Below are 21,271 nucleotides of genomic sequence, written 5' to 3'. Positions count from 1 at the left end.
ATTTAATTTATTGTCCCTTTTATTGTTGAAGTTACTCTTTAACTTGAAGAATTCCACCAAATTGCAGTACAACTTGGTATCAAAGTATATTATATTATTTGCAAATAGTCTTGAATTAGGATATGCTTATCTAGAGCTGTTTCTAAAACTGCTCCTGAACGTATACAGTATGAAGTTGATGGAGTCATTAAGGTAAACCTGGCCATGAGGAAGTAAGTTGTAAAAAACTGGAAAGTTTGATCACTAATGAAATCAGCAATTTAAAGAAATCAAGTGTGATCATATCTACTTAAAGCAATGCTTGTCATTATCCTTTTGCAATCCTGTAATGGAATTTTACAGCCAGCATGTGAAACTGTAATATCATTGAGTATCAATAGGCAAAACAGAGTAACAAAATTACCTATCAAATAAAGGTGAGACATTTGGTAAGTTTAACTTTCAAGATCTTCACTTTCAAGATTTTTCACTAAATAAAAGTGGAAGCCATATGTCCAAAAATGTTCCTGCATCTAAAAAATAAGTTTATGGTTTTTCCCTATAAAACACATTTCAAAGTACAAGATGGAGTAATTAGAGAGTTTCTACATGGAATTATATAAATTGTCACACCTGTTTACTTGAACAAAGAATTAAAACATGCAGACTTCAACAGAATTCACAAACTCATTAAAAGTCTTCCACCATACCAACAGAAATTACTTAATATAGGGAAACCATCAGTCATTTTTGTTAGGCAGAAAGATATGAGCAGGATGAAAAGAGGGTGCGGTCCACCAAGAACTGAGGGAGTTAATCAAATAAGGCCCGAGAACCAGATAACTCAGAGGATTAATTAAATGAAGCTGCAGGAACCAAGAGTGACTTGGAAGACACAGGCACTCCCCTGAGGACAAAAATTCCCTGGATAAAAATGTCAGAGTATGGCCCATGTCTTCAATCCTCCAATCAGATCAAGCCCCCAGAGCCAAAGGATGTCAATCAAGGACTTCTCTGCTCTGCCAAACACCCCGTAAAAGAAGCCTCATAGTAAGCAGCCTGCCTTTGACCTTAACTCTGGCCTGCTCCTCACTTGCAGTGCATTCAAATAAACCTACCTTTGTCTATCTTAACTCTAGCCCACTCCTCCCTTGGAGTGTAATAAAATGAACCTGCCTTTATCTACCTTGACTCTATACCTCTCCTCCTCTGGAGTGTATTCAAATAAAACTTGCATTCTGTTTTGCTACTGTGTCTCTGCCTTTCAGTTCTTTCATGTGGCAGGGACAAGAATCAAAGAGAATGAACTCAACCCCCAACAATTTTCAGACAGTCATCAAGTGAGTTTTAAATCATTAAAACTGATGAATTACAACTAGAAAATTATAACAATTACCAGAATTATAGAGGTGGTATCATTGCAATGTATAGAAAATCTGTCACTAATGACAGCCAGTTCAACATTCTACAAGGGGAGGCACTGATGCATTCGATATTACAAGACTAAAAGAAGTTTTTGAACCTATTTTTCACTTTAAATTGAAACAGTGCAATCATGCAGTTTGCATAGTTGGTATGAAACAATATATTCTGAATAAAAGATAGGCAGGTATTCATATTATCCACATGGCCATTTGTAGCAAGACTCTATCTTTCATTTTTAAGAGATTATATATTTCTTTCACTATTCCTACCAGTGTCCCAATGGAACACAGAGAAAATACTATGATCCTTTTCTTTGTATTTATGGTAACAAAAGAGTATAATGCTTAAATATAACCCTATGACTCCAGATTGAAAAAAATGTTGCCTCATATTATTCTCAAATATGTCTGTCAGAAGAGATTCATAATATATTGAAATCCCTTAAGATTAAGAACAGCGCCCTATCTCTTATTTGTTTTATCGTCCAATCCTGATAAAAGTTCTCAACAAACTTTACATACTCCTTGATTTGAAAAGGACATCTATATAAAACCTACAGTTAACATTATATTGAATGATGATGAAATACTGAGTACTAGTCTTTTAACATCAAGAAAAAGAGTAAGATGCCCTTTTATTATTAAACATTGTGTTGAAGGGACATACAGTTCAATAGGACAATCAAATAATATCATAGGTATAATATTAGCAAGGAATATATAACAATAACTTCACTTACAGACAATAGAATTGTTTGGATTTTCTGAGTAAAATTCTTCTTCCCTGAAAACTATAAAATATTACTGAAAGAGATAAGCAAAGTTCTAAATAATTAGAGATGTATAGTATGTTCATAGATTAGTAAAGTGAATATTATTAAGTGGTTGTTATGCCAAAATTGAATGACAGATTCAAAATGGTCTGAATTAAAGCACTGTTAGGAATTTTCAGATGAATTGGCAAACTGAGGCTATGATTTGTATGGGAATGCAAAGGATCTAGAATAACCAAAACTATCTTCATAAAAAACAAAGAAGTTGAAGGACTCACACTACATGACCTCAAGGTTTAATTTAAAACTCTACCAAGAGAGGGCTTTATTGGCTAAAGGAAAAACAAGTAGACTGATGAAACAGAATAGAGGATATAAAAATAGACACCTACATATATGTATAATTGCTTTTTAACAAAGATGCCAAGTAAATCCATGCCTAAAGAGAAACTTTTCCCATAATGATGCTGAACAATTGGATCTACATGAAAAAGAAAAAGAAGCTTGATTCCTACCTTATATAAGTCATGAAAATTTAACTTTGAATGGATTATCAGGCTTAATAGAATGGGTAAAACTATAACTCGTCTAGAAAAATACATAGGAGAATATTTTATGACTTTGGGAAATGTAAATGTTTCTCAAAGAAACACAACACCCACTGAACATAAAAAGAAAAAACTGTTAGTAATTAGATACAGAACCTTTGTTTCTTAGTGTTACTGTGGATTAAGCTACAGTAGAACTATTGGTCACAGTCAATGCTGATAATGACCACAGTGATCTGAGAGTCAAAAAGAAAAATTCCACAAATTGAGGTGTGACAGTGTTCCTATCGGAACAATCTAGAATAAAGTACATGAACTCCTTCCTGTTCAATGCCTAAAAAAGTATGTACATCATTAAATGTGTTAGATTAACTTGTGTAAATATTTGCCATATTTTCAACTCCAAATTTTATGAATGTTAAGCCTTGGAGTTAATTGTACATGTACTGTGCCCATTAGCTCATGAAGATGATTAAATATTCACAATATTAAACAAATTACACTTAGGAGAACAAGGACTAGTTCAATTCCCCACACAGCAAGGGGTTAGAGATTGAGTTGAATTGATAGATTAATTTTCCAAGCTGTATCAGAATTGGGTTTCAAGATAGGATTAAAGTTCAATTATTAAAAATGAAAATGTTAAATCTGATTTAGTTCCTGCTAGCTTTCTGCCATGGAGAAAATATGATTCTTCATAAATAATACTCATCACAGGGATTTTGAAAATGGAAAAATCTACTCTACATTGGAAAATATTCTGCCTATCTTCTGATTTAAAATAATGAAAAAGACTGGCAGTATTTTTACTATAATGGGTTACAGTATTCTTCACTAGTTAGACTGGACTTCTGTTTACTTGTCTGAATGATACATGAGGTTACCATGTCCTGCAAATTGATTATTCTTCCAATGTCAGTCTGTACATCATTCATCTTGGATGCAGAGACCCCAAAATGCTTTGCAAATAAACCTTCTTGAATCATGAAACTAAATCTTTGCAGCTGTAAATTAATCTTAAACTAAAACTGAAGTTTATTTTCTGACAATCAGAAATGAATTTGACCTACTTCTATGTCAAACTCATATTTGAAAAGATTTTAAAATAAGTCAGGAGCTGACCACATATAGAATAAGTCTAATAGTTCCTTGAATTGCTCAAAAATATATTAAATTTTTTTGTAATAAACCTATGAAGTAATAAAACTAGAGCAAATCACTTTAAGATTTATAAATAATTTATATATAAACGCATATATAAGATTTATGGGTACATAAATCTTGTATAACATTTCGAATTTGAAACAATGAACACATTTTCACAATCATAGATTAAACCTCTAATTCTTAATTTTACTTTCATAATGTCTGAAATTTCTTATTTATGCCCTCACAATATTTGAAGTGTCTTAAAAGTCAAAAATATGTTTTTTCTAAAGTGTTAAAACAGGGTTGGTGTATTAACCTTATTTCTTTGCAGTGGGTTTAAATTTGCATTAGATGTAGATTATCAAATTGCTTCTAGCATGAAAGCCATAACTTCCCAAAAGAAATGAGTTTCAGACTTCTCAGTTTGGATTGAAACTCTGGAGTAATAGAAATTTGACATAAAGGCTAATTCATGCAGTAATCATCAGTTGATAAGACACTGGAAATACAAAGTTTCTGAACTTTTGAAATGACTCTTTGAAACAATCTCATTTATGAATCTTGTTTCATGTATCAGATAATATATATTTAATATGCACAGATCATCACAATGGGCAAAATTATACATATACCAGTTTCTAAGATTTTTGAAGAAACTGATTAGAAAATATGTATAACTCAATAGATAGATGAATAGATACATATATAGGTAATTTATACATATAAATATAAACTCATATGTACAAACTTTATAAATTTTTTTAAATGTGTTGCTTACTATGCCTTTTTGGCTGAGGCTTTAAGTCACAGAAAAATGCAATAGGTACCAAAAAATATTTCAGTCTTTTATAGATCTTCCAGCAGGGTCATTATTACCTACTTTAACTATGATAACACCAGTTTATGCTTATGTGTAAAACAGAATATTGTTAAGATATCAGTTCTCCCCAAGTATTAAATTACCATTTGTACTGGATTTTCAAACCAAATCCTATTATTCACAGTTGCATTAAAATAGACAGGGATGGGTTTGATAGATCTCCATTTTGTACTTTAAATTCTGCCATGGTTTTTTCTAGGAGCATGAGATATATATAAGTAATATATTATTTTAATATGAGGATAAATTTGCAAGTTAACCAATGATAACTTACCTTGCTTTTCCCAGTTCTTTCCAGATGCAAAGTTATTATATCTCTCATTTAAGGGTAGCCTGAGGGATTCTGAATACCCAAGCAGCCACCAATAGCTGATTCCTTATCTCATTGGGCAGGAGAATGATCTGGTAACGCTGCCCTGTGAGCACAAACCTGCCTGACTTCCAGTGAGCTGGCTCAGTAGGAATCAGAGGATATGATGAGTTATGTATGCTGTGCTTTAAATGACAGACAAATTATGACTAAACAGTCCTGTTATAGAGTTTATAGAGAGTTGTCCCTATGTTCTTGCTATAGAAGTATGTTATAAATCAGGGATTAGTAAACTATAACTATGAGCCAAATAAGATCTTCCACCTATTTTGTAACTAAATCTTTACTGGTACATAGACAAATATATTCATTTATATGTTTTCTATGGCTGCTTTCACACTACAATAGTTCTAGTGTGTTAAACTTATTTTTAAAAAGATATTAACATTTATTCTTGCACAACACACTGAAGACAAGAAATTCAGTAAGCTCAAAAGTGCACAAGATTATAAATATTGTAACTGTACTTTAGAATAGCTGGGCTTGTGGGAAACAACACTTGTGGGGCACCTCAATTTCAAAGAAAAATTTATGTGCTAGAAAATAATGGAAACAAGTTAAGGAGGTCTACAACTTCACAGCACCTGTGTCTGACCAAATATTCAAAGGGATCACATATGGAGATCATTTATTTGATGAGGATTAGCTTTGAAAATGTTTTCTCAAAGAAGATATTTCTGAATAGATATAAATACGGCTCAAATGAAAATATTTGATCAATACATTTTATAAAAAAATAGAATTGAGGACACTTTCCATTTAGCATTACATTTCCATTTAGATTTTCCTTTGACATTAACAGGAACTTCAACATGTGTTAATGAAAATGTTCTCAATTAAGAATGTCATAGTAGAAGATTCAGTTGAAGTCATTAACGACCCAATTTTTTATCATGAATGCAACTTTGAAGAAGGCATAAATAATTTGTGAAAAACTATAATAATAATACATTGAAAAAGTATTCATTTTTCACAAAAATACTAACAACAAAGTGCTGGAGATAAATATATCTAAGCATAGTTTCTGCTTATATTATTTTGTAATGTTCAGAAAGTCAAATGGTTTAAAAATTACCCTTTGATTACAGAGATAAAGTCATAATTATTTTATTTGGAAATAATTTTATTTAAAAATAATTTTGGGGTAGAACTATTTTACATGTTTGCCCAGTTAATGAAACCAATTAACCAGTCAATGACTAAATATTTCAAACATACAATTTTAACTGCTCTTTACTACATCTTTGGCTCAAAAATGCCATGGTTTGGAAGATAAATTATATGGTCTCCATACATAAGCAGAATATGGTAAGACATTGTAAAACATTTTTTAACTCATAACTTATCTCAAGGAAATAATACTTAAGGGAAAAAAAAAAGACCTGAAAAGATTTCTTTGGAGACAGTTGGCGTTCTTACTGCCTACACTGTTACCAACCCCTCTTACTTTGGGATAGTAGCTGATGTACTCTACCAAAATTTCAACTTGACTCTGTGAAATGAACTGCAAGAGACACACTCAGAGATATTACCATTCCTTGTAATTTAGGTAACATGAATTTTTTTTGTTTCACTCCCACAAAAGGAGTCTTAAGGTGTCTCATGTGGCTTGGAGATACCATTGCCTAGAGACATTTTGAAGAGGGACAGACATACTGATGGTGAACTCTCTCTCCCAGGAAACAGAAAACTGTAGAAGGGTTCAAAGATGAGATGGGAATGGTTTAAATATATTTTCATTGCTTAAGTATTTAATCAATAGTTAAAGCATTAGGGGTTTAAACAAAGATTTCATTTCACATCTTTAAATCCATTTGAGAAGGAACAAAATATTTTTATTCTTAAAAGGAGATTTGTCTATAATGACATGTTACCTGAGGACATAAGTTAGATATAATTATGCAAATATGTTCAAAATGTCTGCTATTTCTAAAAATGTTTTAGTACTTAAGAACAAAATATATCTTATCATGGTGAAAAACTTGTCAACTGGTATCCATATTTTCTTATATGATGGAATATTGAGCAGAATAATAATTTTAACTGTTAACCAAATAGATTAGACTTATCACTGAAGAAAGTGCAGAGACCAGAACCTCTAAAATTGCATTTTTTAGGAATAAATTAAATAGCTCAAATTTAATTTTAAAAATAAGACAAAATTAAAATTTTGGATGGATGTGTATATATGTGTATATATATGCATTTTTACCTGAAAATGGCTCATCACATTCATAAATGCAATTATTTGCAGTAATATTGCTGCAAGTCCCATGAAAACAGATAAGTGGTTGACACTGGCCAATTATTTCTGAACAATTTGTGCCTATAAAAATGAGAGATAATTAATTTTTCAAATAGATTAAAGTATTTGCATTATACATAAGTAGTTAATTATGGTACCAGCTTTCCCCAAATTCTTTAATAATGAATATCTAAATTTTGACAAAATATAATTAAATTAAGGAATAGTACTCCATGATGATGTATATAAATTGAAACAAAAACTAATTTCAGTAAATTTGATCCCAGTTTTCCATCTTCTGACCCAGACTATAATATTTAAATATTTTTCTGATTGTTGATATTTTAGCTTTAATTTCATGATAATTCGAATTTGCTAATCATGTTTTGACAGTAAATGAAATAAATACATGTAAGTACTAGTCCTTCAACATAACAATGGTAGCATTGAGGTGGCAATTTTACAAAGTGACACATTAATATGTATATTGTGTCTTAGCCCTTTCGCTTAGTCAAGGTAGTGATTCAAAAGATGAAAATGCAAAAGATTTATACCACCTGAGGAGGAATTAGAGCAGAAGGTTTAGTCAAGCAAGAGGAATCAGCTCTAGAAATCTGCTGTGCAAAATTGTACCTACTGTCAGCAATAACATAATGCAGATTAAAAATTTAGTAAGAGGGCAGATCTCATACTGTGTTCTTTTCACAGTAAAATAAAATAAAATAAGATAAACTGAAAGTATAATGTTCAGTGAGTCATGTCCTATTTTGATCTTAGCATAATAGGCAAATTGTGCGCCCCCTCCAAATTCCTACGTTGAAATCCTAACTCCCAGGACCTCATATTGTAGCTGTATTTGAAGACAGGGTCTCTAGAAAGGTAATAAAGACTATGTGAGGTAATTGGGGTGGGTCCTGATTAAATATGGCTGAAGAGAAGGAAATCTGGGCACACGGGCACATTCAGAAGGAAGATGATATAAAAACAAGGGGAATAGATGGCTACCTACCACCCAGGAAGAGAAGCCTCAAAAGAAACCAACGCCGTCGATACCTACATCTCAAAAGTTTAGCCTCTAGAGTTCGGAGAAAAGAATTCCTCTTGGTGAAACCACTCACACTGTGGTGGCTTGTTATGGCATTATGAGCAAATGAATATAGTGAATGTGCTCAGAGTCCCTGGCAATCCTAAATATCCCACAATCCTATCATCTGTGATTTAAAGTTCAAGTAATTATTGATGATTAAAGTGGCATAATATTTATGCTCATATTTAAAAAAAATAGTAAGTTATATTAGGTACTTTCATGTTTAAAATTTAATGATTTATATATTGTATGTACATATAAATATATATTCATATAAAAATAAAAATTAATATTTTAAATTTCCTATGGTTGTGTTTCTAATAAACAAACAAACATTGTGTGAGATGCAAACCATTCTACGCAGTTACAATAAAGCCAAGGAAATAATATTCCATGACATATGGTTACATATATGCCAAGTTATATTCTGATAGATGACAGAAATTTTCCAGCCAAAAATTCTTGAAAATTCTTTGGACAGGTTAAACTGTATGCTTTAGGAGCTCTCAATTAAATTGCTTTTCTGTTTGGCCCAAATTAGCAACAAGAGTGCTTTTAAGACTTTTTTGCTGACCTGTCTTAATTCTAGTTATTTGATAGACTCCAGGATCAGTCAGGGTAACTGACATCCTTTATCACTAGTGCCAGTCGAGTTCAATGAGAATTTGATCCCAGTTATAGAGGATGTTTGACGGATATCGCTGGGATTAACTTCAGGAATGGCCTTGGTACTTTCCTACTGTAGAGTCTGAAATTACTCTTTGAAAGATAGGCTTAGGTGAATTTTAGAGCTCACAATGGTTTACTGAGGTATTCCATTCCATTTTATCATACAACCTCCTCAAATTTGACTCCCATGGAGTCCTGCCAACCACATGAAAGAAAATCTTTTCAAAGCTCCCTTTGAAGACTGTCCCCCAAAATTACAGTTACATACCTTAACCTGATCGGCTCCAGTCATATCTGCTGCTCACACTTTTTCCTCTCTCTTGACCAAAATACATTACCCATCTGTTCTTTGTCTTCCCAGCTATCACTGTCAACCATGTCAATATTTCCCTGTTAGGTCATCTTTGTCTTATCCGTTATTATTGTAACTCTCCATGCCAGACCTCTGGAAATCCCATTAAAAGAAACCCTTTCCTAAGTTCCCAAACATCAAATATTCCCTACATTTCTCAGTGCTTCTCCTCATTTCCTTCTGATGACTGAAATTCTCTAGTACACTTTCAGATATAAATAGTTTATTTTCCCTTAAATCTTCACTTCAGCCTCAGGTCATATCATTTACATTCTTTATAGGTTGCCTTTATTCTGGCTTCATCTACTCATCATATAGTTTCCTTTTATAACCTTTCCTTACCATTGCCCCTTATTTTCCTTTTCATAACCAGTTAGTAATTATATCATGCTCTGTATTTCCTTGTCACTATTATCTATCAATCACTTTACAGGTGCCACACCACCATCTATTAAAAACATTATTCTCACTCACAATGATATTTTCTTCTTAACTATCCCATGCCATGTCATGCCTTCTTCCAGCTACAGAATTCTTTATCTTTGTTCACCAAGATCAACATTTCATTTCCACATCATCACCTAAAATTGTTTAACCCAAATGCCATTACCTTGGGAATTTCAGACAATGACTAATATTATTCTGATAATCTTATTTTTATATATATGAGACATTAAGAGTAGATTAGGGAAAAGTTTTAAAAATAGGTATTTCAGGATAAACTGTGTATTTTTAAAAAACACCCTTTAAATAAGCAAAAAACTTCTTCCAGAGAATGCCTGATAGGCTTTTGCATGTCCAGAATCTAAACTTAGGACATTCTTTTTTAAAAAATCTACATATTAAAAAAAATGGAGCTTGTGTTTTTCTGCAAAAAACAGTTTACAAATTCAGTTTATGTTCCTATTTTAAGAATTATGTTATTTTTAAAAAATAATCTTACCTGCAAATGGTGGGCGGCAGATACATTCATATCCTTGCTTATTCCATTTTCCTCTTTTATTAATGCACCTGCCATTATTTTCACATGATTTATAAGAACATGCATCAAGTTCCTGGCAGTATTTTCCAGAAAAAGGAGGCTGGCAATGGCAGCTGATTGTCTTGCTCCAAACTTCACTAAGACATTTACCACGCCCAGAGCAAAACTGTGAACTCTGAGATTCCTGGCAAACCTACTCTTTCACCGTCACATTGAGTCATAGTCTCAGCGGACAAAGTGATGGGCCACTGGCTATTACTGTGATAAAATAATGTGTCCCAACACTCAGCCACTGCGAATTAACAGTATGCATTCCTTTTAGTTTGCAACTAAAAAGTAACTAATCTTCACTTGTGGTATTTGGAAGACAGTTAATGAACGATACTTCAGAAACATTCATCAAATTTATTTCTGGAGATGGAAGAGATGGTTCAGAAGACACTACAAGGATGTCTCCTAATTGAATTTGCAGAGGACAAATCTGGGGAACAGGTCGGTTGCCTGAAGTGTTCATTTTTGTATTTACATCCCCAAACCAGCAGTCTCCGTACAAGTCCATGCAGATGTTTTCTGTTAGTGTCCAATTCACCACATACGATGAGGGTTGTGGATGCCATTCTTCCACCCGTTGCCACTTACATGTTGTTTCTCCCTGTGTACATGTGCTGTGAAGAACCACCAGGCTCAGAAGCATGATTGATTTGTTAGTCATTTTGGGCAGTTGTATTTTACAGTCTATCACGAAACTGTCATAAAGAATTACTGCAAAATGGGCTTTCAGTATTGCTGGAAATTTCCAAGCAGAGATTTTGTTCACGGATTCCTGGGAACTGTTTTTTTTTATTCCCGAAGTGCAAGTGGATTTGATGACAATGGATTTTGATCAAGAAAAAGTAGAGTTCAGCTGTTTTCAATATCCCTTTAAACAGAAAAACACGTTATTAGTGAAGTTTTTCCTCAATTATTTAATGATACAGAAAATTGTTAGCTGTTTTCTGCAAAGACTATGTGACCAGTAGCTAAGCACCTTCTTTGTAAAAGAAGGCCAGGAAAAATGTAATCAGGATATGCTGCATTTCATCCTACCATGTATAATGACCTGCTTCTGAAAAGTTTTGGTGTCATTACATAATTAAACCATTAACTTGCTGGAGACTTTTGTACGTGCTCTTTACATCAAGCTTCAACATAACTGAAATGCAGCAACAGCCAAGAGTTTTCTTTTATGGATGGTTTTAATATTATTCAGATATAAGTATTCCTCTCTGATTAGTTTTAGAAAAACACCTTAAAAACACCATACATAAAACAAGAATTAAAATGATTTAAACATAATGTTCATACAAACATAAGCCTTCATGTGCCTGCTGGTGACAAATCATGTTCACTTAATACTGGAAGTGGGACCTCCCACATATGTAAAAGACTCATAGAACATTCTGTTGCATGAATGAATAAATTTAGAATGAGTTTTCACCTAACTTCTGCAGGAATGGTGGGAGGGGTGGGAGGCAAAGAGGGAAAAGGAAGTATAAAATAGAATAATAAAAGGATGATAAATAGAAGTAGTATGGTAGTGACTTTCTTTTTTTGTCACTCACTACTGGTGTGAAAGGGGGACCAATGATGTTAGAAGGCATCACTACTCCCAGAGGCAAGAAATCGAAGAGAGATTCTGACATTTAGTATACAGACCCAACTAAAAATACAGTAACTACCACTCATTAAGGGTATTCTCTGTGCAAATCACTCATCTACTTGATTAACAAATAATATGGAGGTGAGAATATTACATATACTAAAGAAATTAATGTAGTAGTATTGAATTAAAAAGGCAGGGTATAGGGCTGAATGAGACTATGCAAGCATATACAAGTCAGTCAATAAATGGTAGCTTTTGATTTGTTATTGTCCAATTTCATTCAGCAAATAAATTGGCATATTTTAGATTAAAATCCAAGTTTGTCACATTCAAAGATCAAGCATTTTCTATTACATCTTAAGGATCAAATACTGTTAAAATAAATGACTTTATGCTGATATATAATTTGTTAATTAACTTGTTAATTCAGGTCAAATATTTATGGTCTAATTTCTTAATGGCTGTTCTAGATCCTGCAGAAATTAAGTCTGAGTTGTAAATCACTTCTTTGAAAATTAAGTTGTGGATATTATAAATCTGTAAAATAGAAATTTATATAAGTAATATATTACCTAATACACATATGGAAAAGGTAAAATTGTAATTTTCTTAAGAACTGAAAGTTATGGATGATCATGTTCATTTCAAATATGCTAATTCCCCAAAGCATAAACTTCTAGATTTAAATTAATAATCCAGTTAAAGTTTAAACAATACTTTGAGCAAATATATTTCATCCTGATCTATGTGCAATATGCTGGGTATCAAGAATTTTTCAATGACCAAGTTAAATAAGGTATCAGTGTAAAGAACTGAGAACTTAATGAAGGACACAGAATTATTAAGTAAACAAAATCTTCAAGCTATTAAAAGAATAGCCTAGAGCACTACAGAACACAAAGCAGGGGCATTTGATAGGAAACAAAGATAAGCTTGGACAACGAAATAGCATCTGGGAAAACTGCCAAAGGTGGATGATTCCAGGAGAAAAAAAATATGTATCTAAAACTTTTAAGATGGGTGTAACACTGGACACCTTTGAAAGAGTAAGAAGAGTTGAGCTAAGTGCAGGGGGAAAATAAATGATGATAAAATATAAGCTCTTGATTTAGAATGAGATTATATCAGGAAGGGGCAGGCATTGTCAGTTAAGGAGCTCACATTTTATCCGAGGGCAATGGAGAGCCTCTTGAGATTTTTACACAGGGGGTTACACCAAGAGCACGTTTTATTTTAGTGGCAGTGGTTCAGTTGCAGGGTGGGGAATGTATTCCATTGGTGTCATTGGTCGAGTTGAGACATTTGTGGAGGAGTCAGTAGCGCTAATGCAGTGAAATGATAGTGATGGCCTGATTCATACAAGGGGCAGTAACACTGTAACAACACTAGTGGAGTCCAGAAGTACGGAAATTGTAAAATTACAAGGTCTTGAAGCCTATTGACCTAAGGAGAGAGAAAGGAACCCAGGAGACCAGGTATAGAAACAAGAAGGGAAGGAACAATGGGGTGTCAGAATCACTCCATTTACTGAAATTGAAGTGTACCTAGGTGATTGTCATGTAGAACTATCCAGACATCAATAGTATATAAAAAAATATATGTACAGGAGAGAAGGCTGAGCTGGAATTCTAAGTCTGATCATGTTAATCACATATTCTTACAATTCAATATGTATGTAAAGTTTTTAGAGATTTTTTTTTAATGGGAAAGACTGGACCTCGTTTAAATCATGAAAAGGACACATAGGAAATGATAGAGCAGAATGGAAGAAGGTAAGTGGAGATGAATGCACTGCAGAGTAGAACGAAAGTAGCATTATTATTGCACACTAATGAGGTTGTGACTGGTGGCAGAAAGTTGAAGAATTTATCTGTGACTGGTGGCAGAAAGTTGAAGAATTTATCTTATGGCATTTTCTTTTTTCTCTATGAAATGGGAGGTGATTGAGGGAGAAGATGAGTTTGGAAGGAAGAGAAGGACAGACAAGATTTGAAATAAACAGTGAGAAAAATGTGAGAGAATGTTAATTAAGTAAAAAATAGAGGTATTACTAGACTATACTGAAATACTTTTGTAGCTGTAAATCACAATTTATAGTAGTATCAACCTGTACAGGTGCATTCCTTTCTCAAGTAGCCAAATTGAAAAAGATAACATAAAAAATCAAGTAGCAAATGGGTTTAACAAACATAGTCACCCATTTATTTCACCATGGAAGTGCTAGGGACCAAATTTCATTTACACTGAGGCAGAATTGGGTCTGTGTGACATTTTTAGACTAAGTGCAGATGTGAGCTCGCATTACCGCATGGCTAATCCAATGCTTCTCAGAATTCTCTGGGTCCCTGATTATTGTGCATTTATATTTTCTAAGAGAATGTGACTTGATGCATTACATTTCCATCACAAGAAAATTCAAATAAATAAAAATAGAAGCTAAAAAAAAAACACCCAAAAAACCTCTATGAGGTCAATGTGTACATCTATATATGCTGAATAAAAAATGCTTTGGATTTCATCAGGAAAGAGATTAATAGAAACATCACATATGGATACATTTAAATAAGGAGCTGCAATTTGGACTCAAAAGGCAAGTGTAATGGTATGTGACTCAGTTCTTCAAACCCTGTCCTAAGTAGCAAGCCAAATGAGATTCTGCTCACTTCTAAATACACACATAATGTCCATAGTGTGTTTAAGAGCTGAAATCAGGAATCCTGTTGTTTCCAAGTGATATTGCCATCTTCAACATTCTTAAGCCAAGAAGACTAGAAATCCAGGGGCTATAATGGATCCAGTCACAGCACTGTACATAATTACAACCATAATATTACTTAACAGTGATTCTACCAGGATCAAATTTCACAGGAATTTCAAATGATGTGAGATGTATCATTTTTATATTAGCTTTGTAGTTGTTACTCTCATCAATGAAGGCCAAGTTATATTCGATACTTAACTAAAACATATATAATATTTCCTCCAGTCACATATACAAATCATCTTAAACAACATCTTTTAAAATATAAATAGATTAGAATAAATAAATTTTTATAGAAACAAAGAATGATTTGAATATGATATGCCTATTATAGTGTTTGGGTCATAATAGACAGCCCACAAAAGATAACCAAGTGAAAATTAGTGATAATGTATGTGAATCATTTGCATTGTTCTCAATACGTGATATTATGAGTTTGTAGTGGATTCCATACACCAGTCATTTTTTTCATTTCTCACTCCATTATGATGTATTAGTATCATAGTAGTTTTTTTTTATAAAGTACATATTATACTTGTTAAAATATAAACAAAAATGAAAAATAAGAAATATAGGAGATAAAATGACCAGATATAAAAATGATAATGTTTTGTGCCTGACCTCTAGAAAGGGCATAATACATTTTGGACACTATAGGTTGGATTGAAATGGTGTTGTTGGAAGGAAAATGTGTTTTAGAAATGCCAATATAGATACCAATGGCATGGAGGATGAAAATTCTAGCAGGGAGTCCAGAAAAAGGGCAAAATGGTAAGTTTTCCAATTAAAGCTGAGATAGAAACAATGGAGAAGAAGGAGCCAGTTCAGGAAGAAGAATATTCAAAACGTGGTTCCCAGCAGGACCTGAGATTAAACAAAAGGGTTTCAGTGAAAGATGAGATAAAATGCTGAAGAACAATGTTCAAGAGATGAAAGAAGGTGAAAGAAGATATTTCAAAATAACTGTACTTTGTTAAGGAAAACATAGAAGGAAGATGTTTCCAGAATTTTTAGAGTTAGACTTAAATTATGCAGTGTGTTTACTAAATTTGATTATTATAATGTAGTTTAATTGATGAAATAGGAGTGGTAAGAAGGGTTTACAAGAATTAAGAGAAAACTCCAATGTAGAAGATTCCTTGAAACAAATTGTCTATGAAAGAAAGTGAGTGAATCAAGTCAGCAAAGTACAATTAAAATCTCATTAGATATCTGTTCCTGCAAAAAGTTTTAACTGAAAACTCTAGGTTAAGTACCCCTCCCATGTGTCCTCACATTATGAAATGCCTTTATAACAGGAAATAATAAACAAAAATATGCCTTTATTCTATTCCTTGAAAACCATTTTACTTCTCTCCTTCACCTTTATAGCATTATAAACTAAACAAAGTCAAGAGTGGGCGGTGTATAGGGAATGTGTAGGGATCTTTGAATTTAGGAGGTGGAATGAGGCACAAAATAATGTGTCACAAGGATGTGCTAAACAATGAAGTGCGTTTGGGATTAGGTTTAGGGATGGAATAAGGTCAGAACTCTTTGTTCTGTTCATTCTTTTACTTAAAATTGCAAAATTTTATGATACTATTTTATCATACTGAAATGGTCAGGAATTAAATGCAGTCTGTTATTATTTTAAAACTATTTTCCTTTTTATTCCAAGTGTTCAATTAATAGGCTTAAACATTTAATTGCTATTATTAAAGAATACATATATTATGAGAAATAGTTTCTTTCCCGTGAATTAAAAAGGGTTTTCTGTAAGTCACCTAGACTAAGAAATAATTTGCAATAGTATTACCATAACTATGTGTGTCTCTGTGTGTGTATAGCCTTCAATATAATCCAATAATCTGAAACATAATCACATCACTATTCCATTCCCATTTTAGAGATAATTGAAATGAGAATTTTAATGAGTACATCAAGGTTTCATTATTTACCTCTTTCAAGTTCACATGTCCTATCTATTGGCTGAGATCATATATTTTTCTAGAAGTTTTACAGTTAATTTTTATAAGTCACATTTAAGAAAATAATCTAAATTATACTTGCCATAATCTAGTTAGTATGTATCTCAGTTCAAAGTGGTAATGGGAATGGAAAGAAAAATCAGTGTGTCATCATGCAAAGAATTAATGAAGCCTGGTAAACTAACCGAATATGCCATACAAAGGAGTCACCATTTTAAGGACTATCATTTTAATCATTTTAACTATTTATTTTAACTCATTTAAAATAACTACTTTAACTATCATTTTAACTATTACAGATTTTATATTAACTCTTCTATTTCTCGTGTTAAAATTTTATCAAAACATTTCTTTTCATATATGAAACTGTGAAGAGGCATACATTATTGTTGATAGTACAGACACATTCCAAGGGATCAGAAATCATTTAATAATATTCTAATATTTTAAAATATTATCTCAGGAAGATTGTAATTATCCACATATTGAAAATATTAATGTTAAACAGAAAATGATGATCTTGCTAGCAACATACCTTTGCCAATGTGGTTATTTGCTTTTAGAAAACAGAAATGATTTTATAAAATAAAAACGGATAAATTATGCCTTATTTTATATTTCCTTTATCTTATTTAAATCAGAATATTATATTATAGATTCTCAATCTCTTTTTTCCAAATTAGGTGAAATTTTGTCTATAACGTTTTTATTTCCATAAATGTTATTTCTTAAAATAGTGAACTGTCATTGACATTTACATAGCTAAGATACAGAAAAAGCCAGAGTCTGTATGTGACGTAAACAGACAAAAATGTTTTGAGAGTTAAACTATTTTCCCTTTTCAGGTACCAGTCTTTGTTTTCTAAAATTTATTCCTTGGTAATAATACGTGTCACAGAAGTGGTATACTGTCCTATCTTTTGGTTCTGTCCAAGATATAACTATCCCTTGCTGAGTTCTTAAATAAATTATTTTTTAATCTTGTGGAATCTGCTGGAGGTCCACATTCTTTGAGGATCTGAATGTCACGAATAGTAAGGAACTAGAGGCTGTAGTGGCCGGTGTCACCGGCCCGGACGGGGCCCTTCCTTTAGTTATCAGATCTTGACTGGAAAATGGCAAACTACAGAAAATCCCATCTGCAACATTTCTACCTTAGATGTTAAAATGAAACTTCTAAATTATGGTTTTGAAAATCAAAACAGGTCCACCGATTTTGGTATGTTCACTCAAATGAAAACAGTGGTTCTATTCACAATGTAATTTATGTGAAAAGAAAATGAAAAATGCTATCATAGAGTTAAATTCAAGATGATTCATTCCTTAAATGTTTTAAGGAAATTAAAGGGAGGGTAAACTCAATCAAGAAAGGGGAAAGTTCAGAGCCATGACAAAACTGCTGGGAAAAAAAGAAATTAACTGAAAAGATACCATGAAAGGGAAAAGGAAACAAAACACACAGGCATAGCAAAGATAAAATGATATAAACAGCAGACTGTCATGTGACCCTAACATATGCAAGACAAAGAACCCTCTATAAAAGTGATAAAAATGTAGACTAAATGATTTTTCTTGAACATTTTCAAGTTTATTCTTATTATGATTTAATTTTCTTACTAAAGTAAAAAATAGAACAAATCATTAAAATGATATTTTTTGAGGAACTTAGGAAGTGAAAGCAGTCCTCCACTCTGAAAATAATTATTTGTTTTGTCCAACTCCTTATAGAATGTACATTCGATTCTTCAGTCTATTTTTCAAATTATATATATATATATATATACACACACACACACTTTTTAGAGTTATTTTAGATAAGTTTTATATATAGAATTATAACAATGCAGCATTCTTGTATATATCACATTACCCAGTTTCCCCTACTTTTCACATCTCACATTAGTATGATAGATTTGTCACGACTAGTGAGGCAACATTAATTTTATCTAGTAAAAGTAAGTCCATACTTTATTCAGATTTCCTTAGTTTTTACCTTATGATTTTTTTCTTTTGCTATGATTTTAATTGTAATTGTGCTGAAACTTTTGGTCAATCAGGGAAGAAATGACATCTCTATATTGAAGCTAGCAAATAGTGAACATAGACTATCTCTCCATTTACTTGTTTAACTTTTTAAATAAATGTTAATAATTTTCTTCATCTAGGTTTGTAAATATTTTCAAATTATTTTTTTCTGTGCTATTATAAATGGTTTATCCTTCATTTAAACATTAATTGTTCATTGCTGTTACATAGGAACACAATTTACTTTTGTATTTAACTTGTACCTAGAACTCTGCTATCATCACTCATTAGTTTCAAGAGATTTTTTTTAAGAGGGGTAGAAACAATTTTAATTCTTCTTTATTAATCTGCATACCTTTTATTAGCTTTTCTTGTCTTATTGCAATAACTAGGAATTCCAGTGCATACTGAATAGGAGTAGTGAGAGAACATTCTTATCTTGTTTGTGATCTTAGAAGGAAGTATCTCATTTCTCACCCTAAAGCATGACATTAATTGTAGGTTTTTGTAGACATTATCAAATTGAGGATTTTCCTCTGCATTCCTAGCCTTTTGAGAGTTTTTGTCATGATTATCTGTTGAATTTTGTCATGCTTTTACTATGTCCATTGATGTGATTGTATGATTCTTCTAACACATAACTCATTGTGGTTGAATTTAATTATTAATAGTCTTGGGTATCTTTTCAATGTTTATTTTTTCCATTTTCACATGTTCTTTATTGAAGCATCTTTTAAAATATTTTGCCTACTCTGAATAGGGCTGTTTCCTTCTTATTGAATTTTGAAAGTGCTTTATATTTTGGAGATACAAATCCTCAGCTAGATGTATGATGTATGAATATTCTCTCTCAGTATGTAGCTTAAACTTTCATTTTCTTGAGTATCTTTTACAAAGCAGATATTAATTTGATGAGGCTTAATGAACCAATTTTTTCTCCAAGATCTTGAACATAAAACCCCTGCAAATGTGGTGAAATACAGAATTAATGCATTTTTTGTTTGCTTATTTCCTGTCTGCAGATTTCAATCTTAGACACTGGCAACCCAGACTGCCTTCTTTCCAGACGGAGGCCCAACTATCAGTAGCATTCTGCTTGTTCCTTTCATTTTGCTTCTCTGTTGAATCCTTGCTTTCTGAATCGCACATATTATTTCTCAATGTGATACCCCATTTTGGTGGAGAACATTTCCCAATAAGTCTCTTAGTAGTGGTAAATGGGAGACTCATTTTTAAAACCACAGATATCAGAAAAAATACCATTAGATTCACACATGTTTTTTATTGAAGTATAATGGACATATAATAATACCCTATTAGATTCACACTTTTGATCAATATTTTTTGAGTGTAGAAGGCTGGACTGAAGATAATTTTCCTGCATGAAAGGCATTACTTCATTTCCTTAATTTTTTTGGAAGAAAGGTCCAATATCATTCTTATTTCCAATTAACATATATCTTGATTTATTTTTCTCTCACAAACCTTTATCTCTGATGTCCTAAAATTTTCAGTGATTTGACTTGAAGTATGTGATGTGTCATTCATTTAGATATACCCAAATAAGGTGTGTGTGTGTGTGTGTGCGTGCGTGCTCTTCATATGTGTTGCTGGTATTGTTAATTTAAAAACTCATGACCTTTGATTGCAAAACAAAATTACTCAAGGCAACTATTTCCTTTAGTAGTTTCCTTATTCCATTGAGAAATATATGCAAAGAATATTTGATGATGCACATGAAATTCTCTATTTGCCTCTTGTTGTCTGAGGCTGAACTTCAGAACATTCTTTGTACTTAAAATACTTTAAAGCTAATGTTTCTGAGAGACACTTTCTTATAAATACCTTAAGGACATGTTTTTAGATTCTTACCTGCAAAGATTACAACTGTATTCTGGCAGTCATGCATGGAAACTGGCAAACACTAACTACACTATGCTTCCTTTATTTTTATTTTTTGCCATAATAATAGATTATGCATGACATTATTTAAAAGAGCTGGAAGAAGTTAACACACCTGCTTATTTCCCTACCAATGGTATATGATATTTTTAATCTCCTAAAGAGATGGATTTTCCTCTACTATGTAAATAATTCTATTTTAAACCAGAGAAAATTGTTAAGATTTTTATCTTCTTAATGTATGCTTATTGCATGTGTTTGTGAGCATGTGTGTGTGTGAGAGAGAGAGAAATACTTGCAGTTATGCCCTATATTCATCATACTTTTGTAAGACAAAAGCTGACCAGTGCTAATTACAAATAAGAGAACTTTGGTATGATGGAAAGAATATTACTCTCAGAGAACAAAAAATCAGATGTAAGTATTCACCATTCTGTGACCTAGAATTAACAACCTAACTTCCTATTTAACTGTTTCATCTTCCTTCTACTTGTTTCTCCATGTGCTTTATCA

At 32.3% G+C, this 21,271-nt stretch overlaps 1 protein-coding gene across 1 annotated transcript in view; it reads right to left on the bottom strand.

Moving 5' to 3' along the window:
• EYS (eyes shut homolog) overlaps positions 1-21,271 on the bottom strand; it is a 1,533,253-nt gene that overhangs the window by 1,315,975 nt on the left and 196,007 nt on the right. Inside the window, 2 exon segments of the mRNA XM_073224289.1 lie at positions 7,336-7,449; positions 10,420-11,377. Coding sequence (XP_073080390.1) covers positions 7,336-7,449; positions 10,420-11,170 — 865 coding nt within the window. The 5' untranslated portion in view covers positions 11,171-11,377.

The sequence above is a fragment of the Manis javanica genome, chromosome 16, assembly GCF_040802235.1.
Source record: "Manis javanica isolate MJ-LG chromosome 16, MJ_LKY, whole genome shotgun sequence".
NCBI classification, from domain to species: domain Eukaryota; kingdom Metazoa; phylum Chordata; class Mammalia; order Pholidota; family Manidae; genus Manis; species Manis javanica.
Note: the sequence above shows the minus strand (reverse complement) of the source record. Positions and strands in the feature narration are given on the sequence as shown.